Source organism: Nyctibius grandis, chromosome 3, assembly GCF_013368605.1.
Source record: "Nyctibius grandis isolate bNycGra1 chromosome 3, bNycGra1.pri, whole genome shotgun sequence".
NCBI lineage: Eukaryota > Metazoa > Chordata > Aves > Nyctibiiformes > Nyctibiidae > Nyctibius > Nyctibius grandis.
The window spans coordinates 90283930-90299700 of NC_090660.1; the positions used below are offsets into that span (position 1 = coordinate 90283930).

A 15771-nucleotide genomic window follows, 5' to 3' on the forward strand; every position below is an offset into this window, starting at 1 on the left:
CTTTATTTGAATCTTTAAGGAAAAAATGGAAAAAGTTTTGACTAGAATAATAGAATATTTTGGGTTGGAAGGGACCTTTAAAGGTCATCTAGTCCAACCCCTCTGCAGTGAGCAGGGACATCTTCAACTAGATCACGTTCCTCAGAGCTGCATCCAACCTGACCTTGAATGTTTCCAGGGATGGGGCATCTACCACATCTCTGGGCAACCTGTTTCAGCCAGCTGGTAAGACTGTAGTGTATTATGTGGCATGATAAATTTGCACTGTTCTATGATTAATTTACAAATTAATTCTCTACATTTATGCATACATATACACACATATATCTATGATTTTTTTAATATTCTGTATATAAGAACTGTGATGAAAACACCTTTGTATCAATTCAGAGAAAAATATTCTGTTACTAAGTTCATTATTTTTTCTTTTTCCAATTGCTTAACTGGTTTTCCTATTTAGACGCTTTTGAGCAAGTGGCCTTGTTAATAGCTTTCTGAAAATCCAATTAAATTCTGACTTTATCTTTTAATTTATAAAATTTTCCATGGAACTCTAACAAGCTGAACTTTACACACAGACCTGAGCCTTTTGCGCACACTCAGACAGTGATTATATTTTTTTAATAGACTGCATATCTTTAATCACCTTCCCCATACTGAAGCTGTCCCTTGTTTATCTTCGTTCTCAGGACAATGTATTGCTTCTTATGCTTTCACAGTTTTGGTGGTGATGGAAGATTTTTTTGATGGAGATTTATACATATTTATACAACAAACAGTCTCTGTTTATTTGAGTGTTAGTTGTACTACCTTCAGTATTAAGGACTGCAAAAAGAAAATTAGCTTCTTTAATATTTTCTCTCTATTGACTTTTATATGTGATCATAGTTAATTGTTTTCACTAAATTTTAGTCTCCTTTAAAGTTTATATGACATATTTCCACATACAAATTTCTTAATGTAGGCTTGCATTAACTTTGTGTTTTTCACATATTCTCTGGCAGAAAGTACACATATGCATTGGTAGAATAAGTCTCTATCTTTGAGAAAGTCTTTTGTAATTACAAGGGAAATAGAGAAACAGACACTTCAGGAAGTTAGACGTTTTAAGTGTGTGAAGAGAAGATATATATTTTACAAAGGAAAAATCTTTACTGACACTAGAGACTTTTTAATTTAAAAAATTATACTTGTTTTTAAACTGATACATCAGATTTTTGTCTCCTATGGATATGTAAAGCTCCATTAACTACCATGGTTCTTTATTTTAAATAAATTAAATATATAGAGAGACATTAAATTTCAGCTATTCAAAATGTATTATATAGGTCAGAAAAAAAGTTGTACCACATAAGGAATATTTCTTCCTTCCCACCTTTGATCATATGAGTTTTCTCATACTCACCAAGTATGACTACAGAGTTGCTATCCTACACATTTTTGTGCAAGCTTCATAATTACATATCTGTATGTATCATCTTTGTTTAGCTAAATTATTTGCCATACTGATCTTGCTTTCCTCTTTCTTCTTACTAATCATCTCAAATGTAGAATTCATGTGAATTTCTAAGTTAATAGTAAAATAAATAATAATTTCTGAAGAGCAGATTGAATGGCAAAAGCTTTCTACCAATTTACTGGTTTCTGTCTCCCACCAAGACCTGATTCCATGCGTAGAGGACAGAGAGGTATAATGAGTTGTTTTTGTCTGTTACCTGTAAAATGAATTAATGGTCTTTTTTCTGTGTTTACAATGTGTCTGAAATCAGATCTGGTACTGTAAGAAAATTTCACTTTTCTGTTCAAATAAACATAGTGACTTAGAAATATAAAAACCTTATTAACTCTAAATGATAGATCATACATATTGGTGTGTTGTAATTTGTTTCTAGGGAAGTGCAGTAAAATCCCTATTTTATGAAAAATATTAAGGGTCAAATTTTGTCAATCTCATGTTTGTATTTTACTGAACTGTTACTACTGTCATTGAGTAAGTAAAGCAATTGAGTGGGTTCAATATGCATCTGTGAATATAAGTTGTTAGTATAAATTTAATGTTTGTTTTTGAAGATATTAGACATCCTTGTCTCTATGTTTATGCATTTCCAAATACTGTATAAAATATTCAGAAGCACAATCAGAACTAATCTTCAAACACATGAATTATCTACATAGGAACAGTAATCTAATTCATGCCTTTAGATCAGTTACAAAAAAGAAAGCAAATTCTTGCTGAATAATAATGAACCAAAGCCAAGACAGAAGCCTTCAAAGACACAAGAGTAAGTTGGAAAGGAACTGATCTGTTTCTTAATGATAATAATGATTATTTTCCTGATATTCTCGCTTTTAATATTTCAATTTATTCAAAACACAGCAGCTCAGATTTCAATTAATGATTTGAAGCTAGCTTGTATTGCCACAGTCTTGACTTGAATTAGTAACCAATGAATTTTGACAGACTAAGGCATCAAATATGTCTATATTCAAAGCTTCTTCTTATGTCAGAAGGATCTATTCATGGTGAATGATGTGAATGATCTGAATGCCTGTGGAACTTCTGTTCTTTGCTGTATTATGGAAACAGGTAGCCAGTCACCTATGCAGATGACAACTAACCAATATAAAGATTGTACAGCAGGGTTCTCGAATCCTTAAAATAAGTAGGAACAGATTCAAGAAGTCCAGGAAATGGTGTTACGTGATAATAACTTACTGTTATGTATATTTTTTACAATTTTACAACTTTGAGCTTACCTGTAAACTGTTCTCATTAAATAGACTTACTTATGTGAAGAGCTGTGTAAATCAATTGTCTGAGGCAGTACCTCCAAAACCCAGTGGAAAGAGTTTATTTTTTTTTCATCTACTCTACTTACTCTTTGCGGTGTTGTAAGAATCATCACAGAGCCATGAGAGGCAGTGCACACTTAAGTGAACTGTCTGAGCAACTATGTAAATTCAGAAGGGTGGTCAAAGAATGTCTTAAAACAAAAGATATAGGAAGTATTTAAAATTTTCAATAAATAAAGCAAAAAGTTTGTGTAGACCATCTGTTGTGTTTCTGAGAGATTTTTCTAATAATCATTAAAAGCTAAACAAAAATTCATTTTAGTTTTACAAGTATATACTACACTGCCTGTAACCTGCAGCACTTTAAAGGTTGGAGTGATTGAGAACAAATTTCATGTGATTCACACAAAATCAGAGTCAGAGACAGGGAACCTGTGATACTTATTGAGATACAGACCATAGGTGATAGGATAAAAGCAAAAATGGGGATATTGAAGGACGAAGTATAGTATTGAGGTTCAGAGGCAAATATAAATTACTGGGTAAAAAACTCATATAAGAATTTTTTTATTGTGTTTTATTGGCAAACTGTGGATTATAGACTTGAACATAAAATATTAGTATATTAGAATATTATATTATTAGATTATAGTAGAACATTTCTTTCACCACAGTTATTGCTGAACAGAAAGTACTCTGATATTCCCCAAAAAACACAGATGTGTTTTGCTAATCAGTCACTTAACAAATGCAGTGAGATCAATCATATATAGCAATTAAAAACCTAAGGCTGTACATTTTTCTCCCTTTAACTCAAAAGAAATTCAATATTGATCTGTAACGTTTCAATATTTTATGTTGCTGTATCAGAAGCCTTCCTAAACTGTAAATAAGTATAGTTAATAGCTTCATCTTTGCAGCTTCTTATATTTGTATTTTCAAATGAAAGAAGATTCATGGTTTAATAACTTCTTTTTTTCTCCTTAACCAGACTTTACAAAACCAAGTAATTGGTTTAATTTGAATTGATTTTTTGTTTTTTCCCCTTCTGGATTTCAGACTATGGTACTGAAAGCAAGTGTCTGTTAGGAATATTTCAAATGAGTATGAATAATAGAACCTAGGAGTCAAAGACTTAGCTTTCATTAGGACCATTCCACTATAGAATGACATGGCTTTTCTTTGAGGCCTCCACTATGCGGCTACCCTGAGAAAAGGCAGCAAAAACAACTCATAACTCTACCATAACATACATGCAAAGTTTACATCCCAATTCTACCCCAAAGAATGGACTCACATGTTCAGATGGAGCAGCAAATTGTGTCTGGAACACTCACTGCTTTTCTCATCCTGACTTTCTTCCCACACACAGATATGAGCTGCAAGTCATACAGTTTCTTATTAAAAATATAGATGAAAATCTGTGCTTGGCATTAGACTCACTCATGATCTCAATGGCTTCAGCTGCTGATCATATATGAGGAGCCTCTCTCTCATCAAGAGAGCTCCTCTCTCCTTGTTTTCAGGTTTCTGTTGTGCTTTTGAACAGACTCTTCAGCAGAGTATTGCTTCTCTGAGGGGTAAAAGTGGTGCAGGTTGGGTGGAAATAGTGACATTCTTTCTAGAAGCTAATGGGAGGGAAGGAACAAGTTTTCATCTATCAGCAGCTGAATCTTCTTATGTTCTATATTGATCAAATACACATGCTTTGTGAAAGTGCAATACAACTGTATGGTTATTTCACATATCTTAGTCTGAATATTTTTATTCAATTAAGCAAGATAGTCTGTCAGAATATAGATGAAACAATAATTCTTTAGCTTCTGCAGTTTATTTGTGGTGTCATAACAATCACTGGAGAAATAGGATAAGCTCATGTTTAGCTGAGCTTGCTTATCAGTTCTACAGCTTCATACAGGAAAAGTTAACCAATAGTGCATTCAGCAAAGATCTGAATATCAAGGAACAAGCAATAAAACTTCTATTGTCTTCAGCAGACTATGAATTTGCTGCCTTAAAAATGTCATTTGCAAGCAGAAAGGACACAGTTTATGTCCTTTGTGTTATTTGTGGTGTACTATCCTTCACATCTTGATTAATATAAGTTAGAGCTTGGTTTATTAATCTGCTACATGTATTTTGTATGTGAATTAAAAGGTGAACTTTCTTTTTGCAGTCAAGACTTGCGGATCCAATCTTCAGGGACCTGGAGGCACTTTCACATCACCCAATTTTCCATTCCAGTATGACAGCAATGCTCAATGCGTGTGGGTCATCACAGCTATCAATGCTAATAAGGTAAGTTCAAAATTCTGACTTTGCTTTAAAAAAAAAACAAAAACAAAACAAAAGAACATGTAGATCATGACATTCTTCACTAATATGATTTATCTCTACACTCCAGCTGCTGTACTTGGTGCATTGGAGACATTTCTAAGAAAAGTCTGATATTAGATTGGTATGGACAGATGTTAAAACCTGTTGTTTCCCCTAAGAATGTGCTTTTTGTATGCCAAGTGGATGTTATCATGTTTTTATGTGACTCTCTAAATGAATTCACAGAAGCAACTACCCAATGATATGAAACAATGTCATGGGTCCACTAATGTTGTGTTATAATCAGTACAACTGTTTTGTGTATAAGACTTTGTATCATGTTTGGCCTTAGACTATGTGTGAAATAACTGAAGTTCATTAATTCACTTTCACTTCATGAAGGACAGTTCTAAAGTTTTGTAATTTATTTCATTGTCTGAGCCACTGTATTAAAATCCCATATACTTTATACCTACACTTTAAACTAAAAGTACTAGGAGTTCTGATAATTGCAGATGAGTCCAAGTAGAGCAATAAAGCTAAGTTATGACACCAGTTGTCTTTAAATTCAAGAGCTAGACTCCTGGCAGCAATGGCTATATTCTATTTCCACATGTATCATTCTATCTGAACTGAGTGTAATGGACTTCTTTAGACATAATAAAACAAAAATTAGCTGTACAGCTCAGGAATGTTTTATAAAGGACTATCAACATCTGTGTTTGCTGGTACAGGGGTATATTCTATCTCCTAATTTCTGCCTTATATTGCCGTCTGCATCACGCTCCATTAGTTGATCAGAGAGGCCTAGAAGGCCTATCCCTTTACACCTGAGCTTATTAACCAGAAAGCCAGAGGACTCAGTGAAAACCTGATTACATTTCAGGAGCCATTTAGCTACAATGATGCATTTCTCCCTCTAATCTTACAAAGTCCTCTGTGGAAGACATCCTTATGTTCCGCTTTGGAAGAAGAAGAGAGAATATTTAATCAAGTTATTAGAATATTCATAATGAAGATGTAGATGTGTTTGGGAGGGGGGTGGGGGAGGGAGGGTTGTTTGTTTTATCCTTGTTCCAGGGACTGCTATTTATCCTATTTATAGATATTCAAAAATGTGTCAAGAATCCTTGAAAGATCATGCAGGCTCTGTCCTATAGATGGGCAAGAAGTTCAAAATTAATAGTTAAGATCCATTTCTCTGGCCCAAAGAATCTTCATATTTTTATTTCTTTAACCAAAAACTGTTAGTGAGCAAGACGAAATCTGTGCACATCTAGAATTTCTGAGAGAAAGTTCTGTCAAATGTGTTAGTAGACAGAATTTAAGATCGTATTGTTTGAGGAAATTAAACACAGCTCTTACACTTTGAGCGAGTGCTCTAAATAGCTTGAAAACCACCACTAAGCTGTTGTATAGAATAAATTTAAAACCTTTTTGGCCATATTTTGTATAAAATGGTTTCCTTTCTTACATGCAGCAAGGTCATGTCTACATAACAAAAAAGCCAAATAAGATTTTATACATTCTACCAATGGTAGGAGCAAAACTTTAAGCTCACAAACTAGTACGTATCTAGGGGCAAATCACAGGTGACTGCAGGTTTAAGATATTAATGACTTGAAGGGTGTTAATGATTACACTTGGATGGAGGTACTTGTGTCTTAATGCTGCCTTCCTTCTCCCTCCCCGCCAATTCACAACATGGTGATGCACTGCTGTCTTTAAAACCTCAGAACTTTGTTTCGACCAAAAGTATTTTTCACTGATGTATTCAAAAACATTATTCCTCAGTATTATTTTCCTTTCAAATTTCCAGTTTCTACTTTTAAGGAACTTGGAATTTAAAGCTGAGTGCAGAAAATTAAGAAGTCAATAAAAGCTTTGTTTCTAGTTGTCAGTGTGATTCACAGAGTCACAGAATCACAGAATCGTCATCGAATCCAACCATTAACCTAGCACTACCTAGTCAACCACTAAACAATATCCCTAAACAATATCCCTAAGCACCACATCTACTCATCTTTTAAATACCTTCAGGGATGGTGACTCCACCACTTCCCTGGGCAGCCTGTTCTAACATTTGATAAGCCTTTCCGTGAAGAAATTTTTCCTAATATCCAGTCTAAACCTCCCCTGGTGCAACCTGAGGCCATTTCCTCTTGTTCTATTGCTTGTTACCTGAGAGAAGAGACTAGCACCCTCCTCATTACAACCTCTTTTCAGGTACTTGTAGACAGCAACGAGGTCTTCCCTCAGCCTCCTTTTCTCTAGACTAAAAAAATCCCAGTTCCCTCAGCCGCTCCTCATAAGACTTGTTCTCTAGACCCTTCACCAATTTCATTGCCCTTCTTTGGACTCTCTCCAGCATCTCAGTGTCTTTCTTGTAGTGAGGGGCCCAAAACTGAACAGTATTCAAGGTGCGGCCTCACCAGTGCTGAGTACAGGGGGACAATCACTTCCTTAGTCCTGCTGATAACACTATTTCTGATACAAGCCAGGATGTTGTTGGCCTTCTTGGCCACCTCGGCGAACTGCTGGCTCATATTCAGCGGTCATCAATCAATTCGGTCATCAATTCACAGAGTTACAGAATGATTGAGGTTGGAAGGGACCAACTAGTTGATCTAGAGATCATCTAGTTGAACTCCCTTGCTCCAGCAGGGCCACCTAGAGACAGTTGTCTGGACGGTCTTTGAATACCTGCAAAGATGGTGACTCTACAACCTCGCTTGACAACCAGTGCTAGTGCTCAGTCACCCTCACAGTGAAAAACTGTTTCCTGATATTCAGTCAGAACCTCCTGTGTTTCAGTTTCTGCACATTGCCTCTGGTCCTGTCACTGGGCACCACTGGAGTGAGTTTTGTTCCATCTTCTTTACATCCTCCCTTCAGGTGCTTATACACATTAAGATTCCCCTGAGCCTTCTCTTCTATAGGCTAAGCAAGCCCAGCTCTCTCAGCCTTTCCTTATATCAGAGGTGCTCCATTCCCTTAATCCTCTTAGTGTCCCTTTGCTGGACTCTTTCCAGTAGCTGCGTCTCTGCCTTGTACTGGGGAGGTGCAGTTGTTAGACTTGTTTTCCTTTCTCTCAAAACACTTAAGAGATCAAGTTATTCCATGTGTATAAATTCCAGTTATAAAGAAAACAAAATAAGTCCCCTCTTTAGTCAGAGGTCGTGCCTGCAATAATCCAAATAAAAGGTTCTTTAAAAGTTATTTATGTTGGATTTTTTTTTTCTGAAACCATAAATACTACAAAATAGCATATTAGCATAGCATGAAAATTGTTCCAGTTCCTGACTGATAAAAATATATAAGTATACACTCAGTTTTAATATTCAAGGATGAACCAGAATTCATAGATTGAACCTCTGCTGGTTCAATAAAATATTTCAGTGCATGCATGATTCAGGTTGATTTGATTTGTACTTATGTATTGCATTTACATGGTAAGGTTTTGGTAGTAGAGGTGCTGCAGAGGTGAATTCTGTGAGAAGAGATCAGGAGCTGCCCCCATGTTGGATGGAGCCAGTTCTATCTGGCTCCGAAAAAGACCCACTACATGACACAGCTGAGCAAATCAGGCAAGCTAGTGACATGTCTGTGATAACATATTTAAGAAAGGGTAAAAAATGCTGCACAACAGCAGCTGAAGGAGAGGAGTGAGAAAATGTGAGAAACAACCCCATAGACACTAAGGTCAGAGAAGGGCCCGTGTTAACCACATGAAGTTCAACAAGGCCAAGTGCAAGGTCCTGCATGTGGGTGTGGGCAATCCCAAGCACAAATCCAAGCTGGGCAGAGAAGGGAATGAGTGCTGCCCTGAGGAGAAGGACTTAGGAGTAATGGTTGACAAGAAGATCAACATCAGCTAGCAATGTGTGCTTACAGCCCAGGCCAACTGTATACTGGGCTGCATCAGAAGAACCATAGGCAGCAGGTCGAGGGAGGTGATTCTCCCCCTATACTCCACTCTCATGAGTCCCCACCTGGAGTACTGCATCCAGCTCTGGGGCCCGCAACACAAGAAGGACATGGAGCTGTCTGAGTGAGTCCAGAGGAGGGGTACAAAGATGACGAGAGGGCTGGAGCACCTCTCCTATGAAGACAGACTGAGAGAGTTGGGGCTGTTCAGCCTGGAGAAGAAAAGACTCCAGGGAGACCTTCTACCAGCCTTCTAGCATTACCCAGAAAATATTGTTCTTTGCATGTTACTGGTTGGACATAATTATACCTCTTTGATATTGCAATGAAATGCAGACTCACTGGTAATTATGGGGTTCCTAAAATACTGGGTAGATAAAAGGTTTACAATGTTCTCTGAAACAACATTCAGATAGGTTTATAGTTTTCAGTATAAATAGAAAAGGTGTCTAACACTGATTAGAATAACCTAAACTTGTTGAGGTTAAAAGAAAATGAGATTTTTTACAAGTTGGATCAACTTCTTTTTAGCATATATTGAGGAATCTGCATGTATAAAGTTTTTGCTTACATAATGAATGGTTTAATGTATTCAGTTTCAATTCATGCTAACATTGCCTTATTGTTCTGAACACAATAGTGTTTACCTTGCATGACTGCTAAAAGGCATAACTTTTGACATTTGCCTTGAAGTCAAAAACGTCATTGATGTATAATGAAGATTAGCCATTAAGAGTTATTTATAATGACTACAACAAATAATGTCATGGTGTTCATTATAACATGGCAATATTTACAATATTTTATACTGCAGCCATGAGAACCATGAGGACTTATTGATCCCAGTGTTTCAGGACTTATTGATCTGGTATTTCAGAGCTGCATCTATTGCATCACTTGCAACAAAAATACCTCAGAAATTGAGAATGTTGTAAGGGAGAAAGCATTAGATGAAAGACTCTGAAAGGAACTTTAACTCTGGTGTGAATGGACATTCCTCCCATGTGTACATGTCTTTTCCAGGATTGAATCTGGCTAATTTTCTTCCCTGACTGGTTTCAGAAATAAATTTTATATCAGTAAATATAGATGAAAGAAATATTGTCCCAGGCAATCATCTGCCTCCTTAGCTTTGTATTGCATTACAGTTGGTCTTTTGCCTCATACAGTTAACCAGACATGCTGTTCATCCCCAGGCCTTGTTGACAGTGGAGTAGAACCATGACTAAATACCTCAAACATGGCCAGAGAAGACAGTGAGTACACTATTGAAAAGTAGAGAAATTAAATAAAAATCAGTTGTGAAAGGAAGGTCATCTGGATGGGAGTCAATAACAAAACTTGTTGATGAAGGTGCACCAACACATCTGACATCATTGAGATCCACAAATGTGTATTGTTCTTGAGCATTTTTTTTGCATATTCATTCTTATCAGGACACTGGTTTGTGGAGTTATCTGTTCAAGAGAAAATAATTAAGATTATCATTAGAAAGAAATCAATGATGTGCCAAAGCTCTGAATAGTGATCCACTGGAAAAAGGTCAATTTGTACCTAACTTTGTAACAGTGAAGTATCTACCGTTGCCTATATGGTATCATACCCAGATAAAATTCTTATATGGTTTTGTACAATAAAAGTCTTCTGAACTTTTTCAACTGCTGCTTATTGAAAGGCATACTCATACATTCTGCTTAAATTTGAAATACTTCAGGACAGTTGAACAACTTTCATATAGGAAATTTACAAGTGATTTATAAAAAGTTAACTTCGTAAGAATGTTCTGTGCAAATATTTAAAAAAAAAACCCCTAAATATTGAAGTAATACTGACATTTATTTTACTGTGGTTGTGGAAAATCAAAGAGCAAACCATGACTTAGCCTAACCTAAATGGTACATTGCTGCCTGATGTTCAACTTGCTGTCCACAAGGAGCCCCACTGCTTTTTCTGCAAAGCTCCTTTCCAGCCAGTTGGCCCTGAGTGTGTACTGGTGAAAGGGGTTGTTCCTCTCTAGAAGCAGAAACTTCCATTTCCCTTTGCAGAATTTTGTGAGGTTCCTGTCAGCCCATTTGTCCAGCCTGTCAATGACCCCCTGAATGGCAGCACAACCCTCTCAGCCACTCTTCACGGTTCTTTATAAACTTAAAACTTGCTGAAGATGTACTCAGTACCATCATCAAGGTCATTAATGAGAATGTGGAACAGGATTGGACCCAGGATTGACCCCTGGGTGACTGGCAGTGACTGGCCTCCAGATAGATTTCTTACCTCACTGTACATTCATCTACCCATACTTCATCAGTTTGTCTATAAGAATGTTATGGAAGTCTGTTGAAAACCTTACTGAAGTGCAAGATCAGCATCCACTGCTCTCCACCCATCCACCAACCCACACATCTCGTTGTAGAAGGCTATCAGGTTGATCAGGCATGATTTCTCCTTCATAAATCCATGCTTGCTACTTTCAGGCATCCTACTGCCCTTGACTTGTTTGGAAATGGTGTCTAGGAGGATTTGCTCCATCACATTCCCACAAATCAAGGTGAGGCTGTCTGGACTGTAGTTCCCCAGATACTCTTTCTTGCCCTTCTTGAAGATAGGAATTAGTTTTTCATTCTTCCAGTCCTCAGGAATCACTTCCTGATCACCATGACATTTTAAAGATGACCAAGAGTGGCCTCACAATGACATTGGCCAGCTCTCTCAGCACCCATGTGTACAACCCTTCAGGCCCCATAGACTTGTATACACCCAATTTGTTTAAATGTTCCCTGACCTGATCCGCCTCCTGCAAGAATAAGTCTTCCTTGCTCTAGATTTTCCCTCTGATCTCAGGGGCCTGGGATTCTTGAAAGCAAGTCTTATCAGTGAAGACAGAAGCGAAGAAGGTATTCAGTACATTGGTGTTTTCAGTGTCATTTGTCACCATGCAACCTGCCCCATTCAGAGGACAGCCCCTGTTTTCTGTTGTCTAACTTTTGCTGCTGACGTACCTGTAGAAGCCCTTCTTGTTCCATTCATGTTCCTTGCCAGACTAAACCTCAGATGGGCTTTGGCTTTTCTAGAAATATCCCTGCATGCTCAGAGGAGTGTCTCTATACTCCTGGGTGTCCTGACACCAGTTCCATCTCTTACGCTTCCCTTTTACTTTTGAGTTTAATCAGGAGCTCCTAGTTCATTCATGCAGGCCTGCTAGTACCTTTGTTTGGTTTTGTGTTCATTGGGATGAACCATTGTTGAGCTTGGAGGTAGCAATCCTTGAATATCAACCAGTTCTCTGGACTGCTCTTCTCTCCAGAACCATCTGCGTGGGATTCTTCAAAACAGAACCCTGAACAAAGTCTGTTCTCCTGCCAGGGTTGTGCTCCTGCCCTTTGCCTTGCCTCCCTCCTTTCAGGGTCCTGAACTCCACCAACCCATGGTCACTGCAGCCCAGGCTGCCCCAGCCTTTGCATTCCTGACCAGCTCTTCCTTGTTTGCAAGGATGAGGTACAGCAGAGCATGTCTCCTTGTTGGCTCTCAATCACCTGTGTTAGGAATTTGTCATCAATACACTCCCTAAACCTCCCTGATGGCTTGTGCCCTGCTTTGTTGCACTCGTAGGAGATATTGGGGTGGTTGAAATTGCCTGTGAGGGTCAGCACCTGTACATGTGAGGCTTCTCCAACACTATATGATGGAGGAAATTCATGGACAGTTTTCCCACCTCTAGATTGTTATAATATGGTTTCCACTCATTTTTTTATATACATCAAGCAAGAGATTTTTGTCACTGTTTTATCCATGGCTACTCTGGAATCAACTAAAGCTCTGTTGATCAAAAATAGCAAAACTATAGTTCCAGGGATCTGCCTGAAAGAACATTCAGGAAAATTGTGCCTCTCTGTGGTACTCTAAAGGTACAACAGAATTTAAAGTTCTTTGCTTTGGACTTAACTGTGATTCTCATGTTATTTACCCCTTGGGTGCATAGGAAACACTCTTGTGAATAACTGCACAGAAATGAGAAGAAAGATTTCTCAGTTTGAACTCCACATCTCTCACATCTATTAAGGGAAATGATACTTGAATATCTCGTGAGATGTTTACAAACTCACCAGTTAGGTTTTGGACAATGCTATGAATTGCTGGTAATTCATTCTGACATTAGATAATGAGATCTTGTAATTTTACGTTTACATTTTGAATATACTAAAAAAATCTTTGTATTTTCATGGTTTAATTCCCTTCCCTTCCCCAGAAGCAGAGCATTTTTTCTACTACTTTTCTCCTAAAAATTTAAAACTTGTTTTCCTTTTATTGTTTCTATATCAGATTAGTTGCTTGAGCAATATTTCTTACAAATAAACATCTGGAAATACTGTTTATAACTGTTTGTGGTATCATATTTGGTTTATTCTCTCAGATATGAACTCTATGCACAGAAAGCAGGTTGCAGGCTGAATTTCACAGTTACTTGCATCTTACTCCAGACCAGTCTTTTTCTAAGGTCCTATTATGACCTATTCTTCAAGGGACTAGTAACACACAATTGGTTTATCCATAGACTAACAGCCCTTCTTAAAGGAAGACAGCAGTTTGCGACCTCTGAAGGAGAAAATAGAAGCCCAGAGCAGAAGACTGACTTAGAGATTTGTGTCGGAAAATGATAGGTAGAGGAAGCTAATGATTTATGATGGGTGTAACCAAAACAGAGATTTTATATATATATTTTTATATATATATATATATACACACATATATATATATATATACACATAAATGCAACAGAATAAAGGTTTTTTCACACTGGAAGGTTGATTTGGTTAATGTCAACTAGACAGAAAATAGAGAAAAGCATTTTCTGTGAAAGCTGCTTCAACACAAACCATGATAGCTTTATCTACTTGTTTTTTTTTAAAAAAAAAGAAAGTGTCTTTAGATTTCCCTGCATTAAATACTTACAATGTCTCATCTTACCAGAATAAACACTGGGTGGATTGTTTTAGCATTTTTTGCTAAAGCTGGTAACCATCACAATTTGATGTTCTGAAACATTAAATGTCATTTCTTGAACTTAAACAATTATCATCATGAAAGCATTTTCACAGTTATCAACATTGCAAGATTTTCTGTGTTGTGTTGTCTGAATGACAAAATCTCATTTTGTATGTTACGTTACTTCCATAACTCAAATATCTACTGCTGCTTGTAGCGACACAAATTCTGCAGCTGTTCCTTGACCTTTTTCAGAAAATCTTTGTTGATAATTTTAAACCACGGAATGAATGATACACATGATAAAATTCCAGACAGTGAGGGAAAGAAAACTGTTATCTGCTATTAATATACGTATCATAGGAAAAAGACAACAAATAAAGACATATGCAGATTTGTAGATTATAAACCTGCAAATTACCTGTTTGACAGGTGGAGCAAAAACATATGGCAATTCTTCATTATAGGCATTCTTAAATTATGGTGCTTCAAATGCTTCAGATATTTGGCCAGTATAAGAACGGTTAATTCTTTCATTCTCAACTAAAGAATTATAAAAAAATACAAATATTCTGTATTGTATACAATATTAGCTTGCTGTATCCCTCTGCTTTATGTTAACAAAATACATTATCCTCATTGCTAGTGAAGTAAGAAGACTGTTTCCAGCACTGTACCAGGGCAAAATTATTTTTTTTTTTGTCTCCACCTGCTTCCTTTTCATTTGTTATAAGGTAAAGTTTGGAAGTTGCACAATTTCCTCGGCTTCACTTAACATAAAAGGCTGTTGTTAGACAGTGAATGCCCTGGTTTGTTAGGGTTTTTTTGCCATATATAGTATAGCAGTTTGTTTGTTTGTTTTCTATGAAGTAACTCTTTTAAATGTTCATGGTTCACAGTACCATTCTGTGGTGGGTTAACCTTTGTTGGTTGCCAGATGCCCACCAGGCTGCTCTATCACTCCCCTTCCTCAAAAGGACAGGGGGAGAAAATATGATGTAAAATCTTGTGGGCTGAGATAAGGACAGGGAGATCACTCACTAGTTACCGTCATGGGCAAAACAGACTCAACTTGTGGAAATCAATTCAATTTATTGTTACTCAAATTAGAGTAGGATAATGAGAAATAAGAACAAAGCTAAAACAACACCTTTCTCCCACCCTTCCCTTCTTCCCAGGCTCAACTTTGCTCCTGACTTCTCTACCTCCTCCCGGCAAGCGGCGCAGAGAGGACAGGGAATGGGGGTCATGACTGGTCCATAATGCTTTATCTCTGCCACTCCTTCCTCCTCACGCTCTTCCCCTGCTCCAGCGTCGGGTACCTCCCACAGGTTGCAGTTCTTCACAAACTGCTCCAACATGGGTCCTTCCCATGGGGTGCAGTCCTTCAGGAGAGGACTGCTCCAGAGTGAGCCCCCCGCAGGGTTACAAATCCTCCCAGGAGACTGTTCCAGTGTGGGCTCTTCATGGGGCCACAGTTTCCTTTGGGGCACATCCACCTGCTCTGTCATGGAGTCCTCCATGGGCTGCAGGTGGATGTCTGCTCCACTGTGGACCTCCATGGGCTACAGGGAGACAACCTGCATCACCATGGTCTTCTCCACAGGCTACAGGGGAATCTTCACTCAGGTGCCTGGAGCACCTCCTCCCACTCCTCCTTTACTGACGTTGGTGTCTGCATAGTTTTTTCTCTCACTTATTGTCACTCCTCTCCCTCAGCTGCTGTTGTGCAACATTTTTTACCCTTTCTTAACT

The 15771-nt window shown here is 37.6% G+C and overlaps 1 protein-coding gene across 3 annotated transcripts in view; it reads left to right on the forward strand.

Annotated features, from left to right (window-relative positions):
• The window catches only part of CSMD3 (CUB and Sushi multiple domains 3), a 790297-nt gene that overhangs the window by 334147 nt on the left and 440379 nt on the right, over positions 1-15771 (forward strand). For all 3 annotated transcript variants that reach the window (XM_068397267.1, XM_068397268.1, XM_068397269.1), the window contains one exon: positions 4970-5091. In XM_068397267.1, the coding sequence (XP_068253368.1) occupies positions 4970-5091 (122 nt within the window). The remainder of the gene's footprint in view (positions 1-4969; positions 5092-15771) is intronic.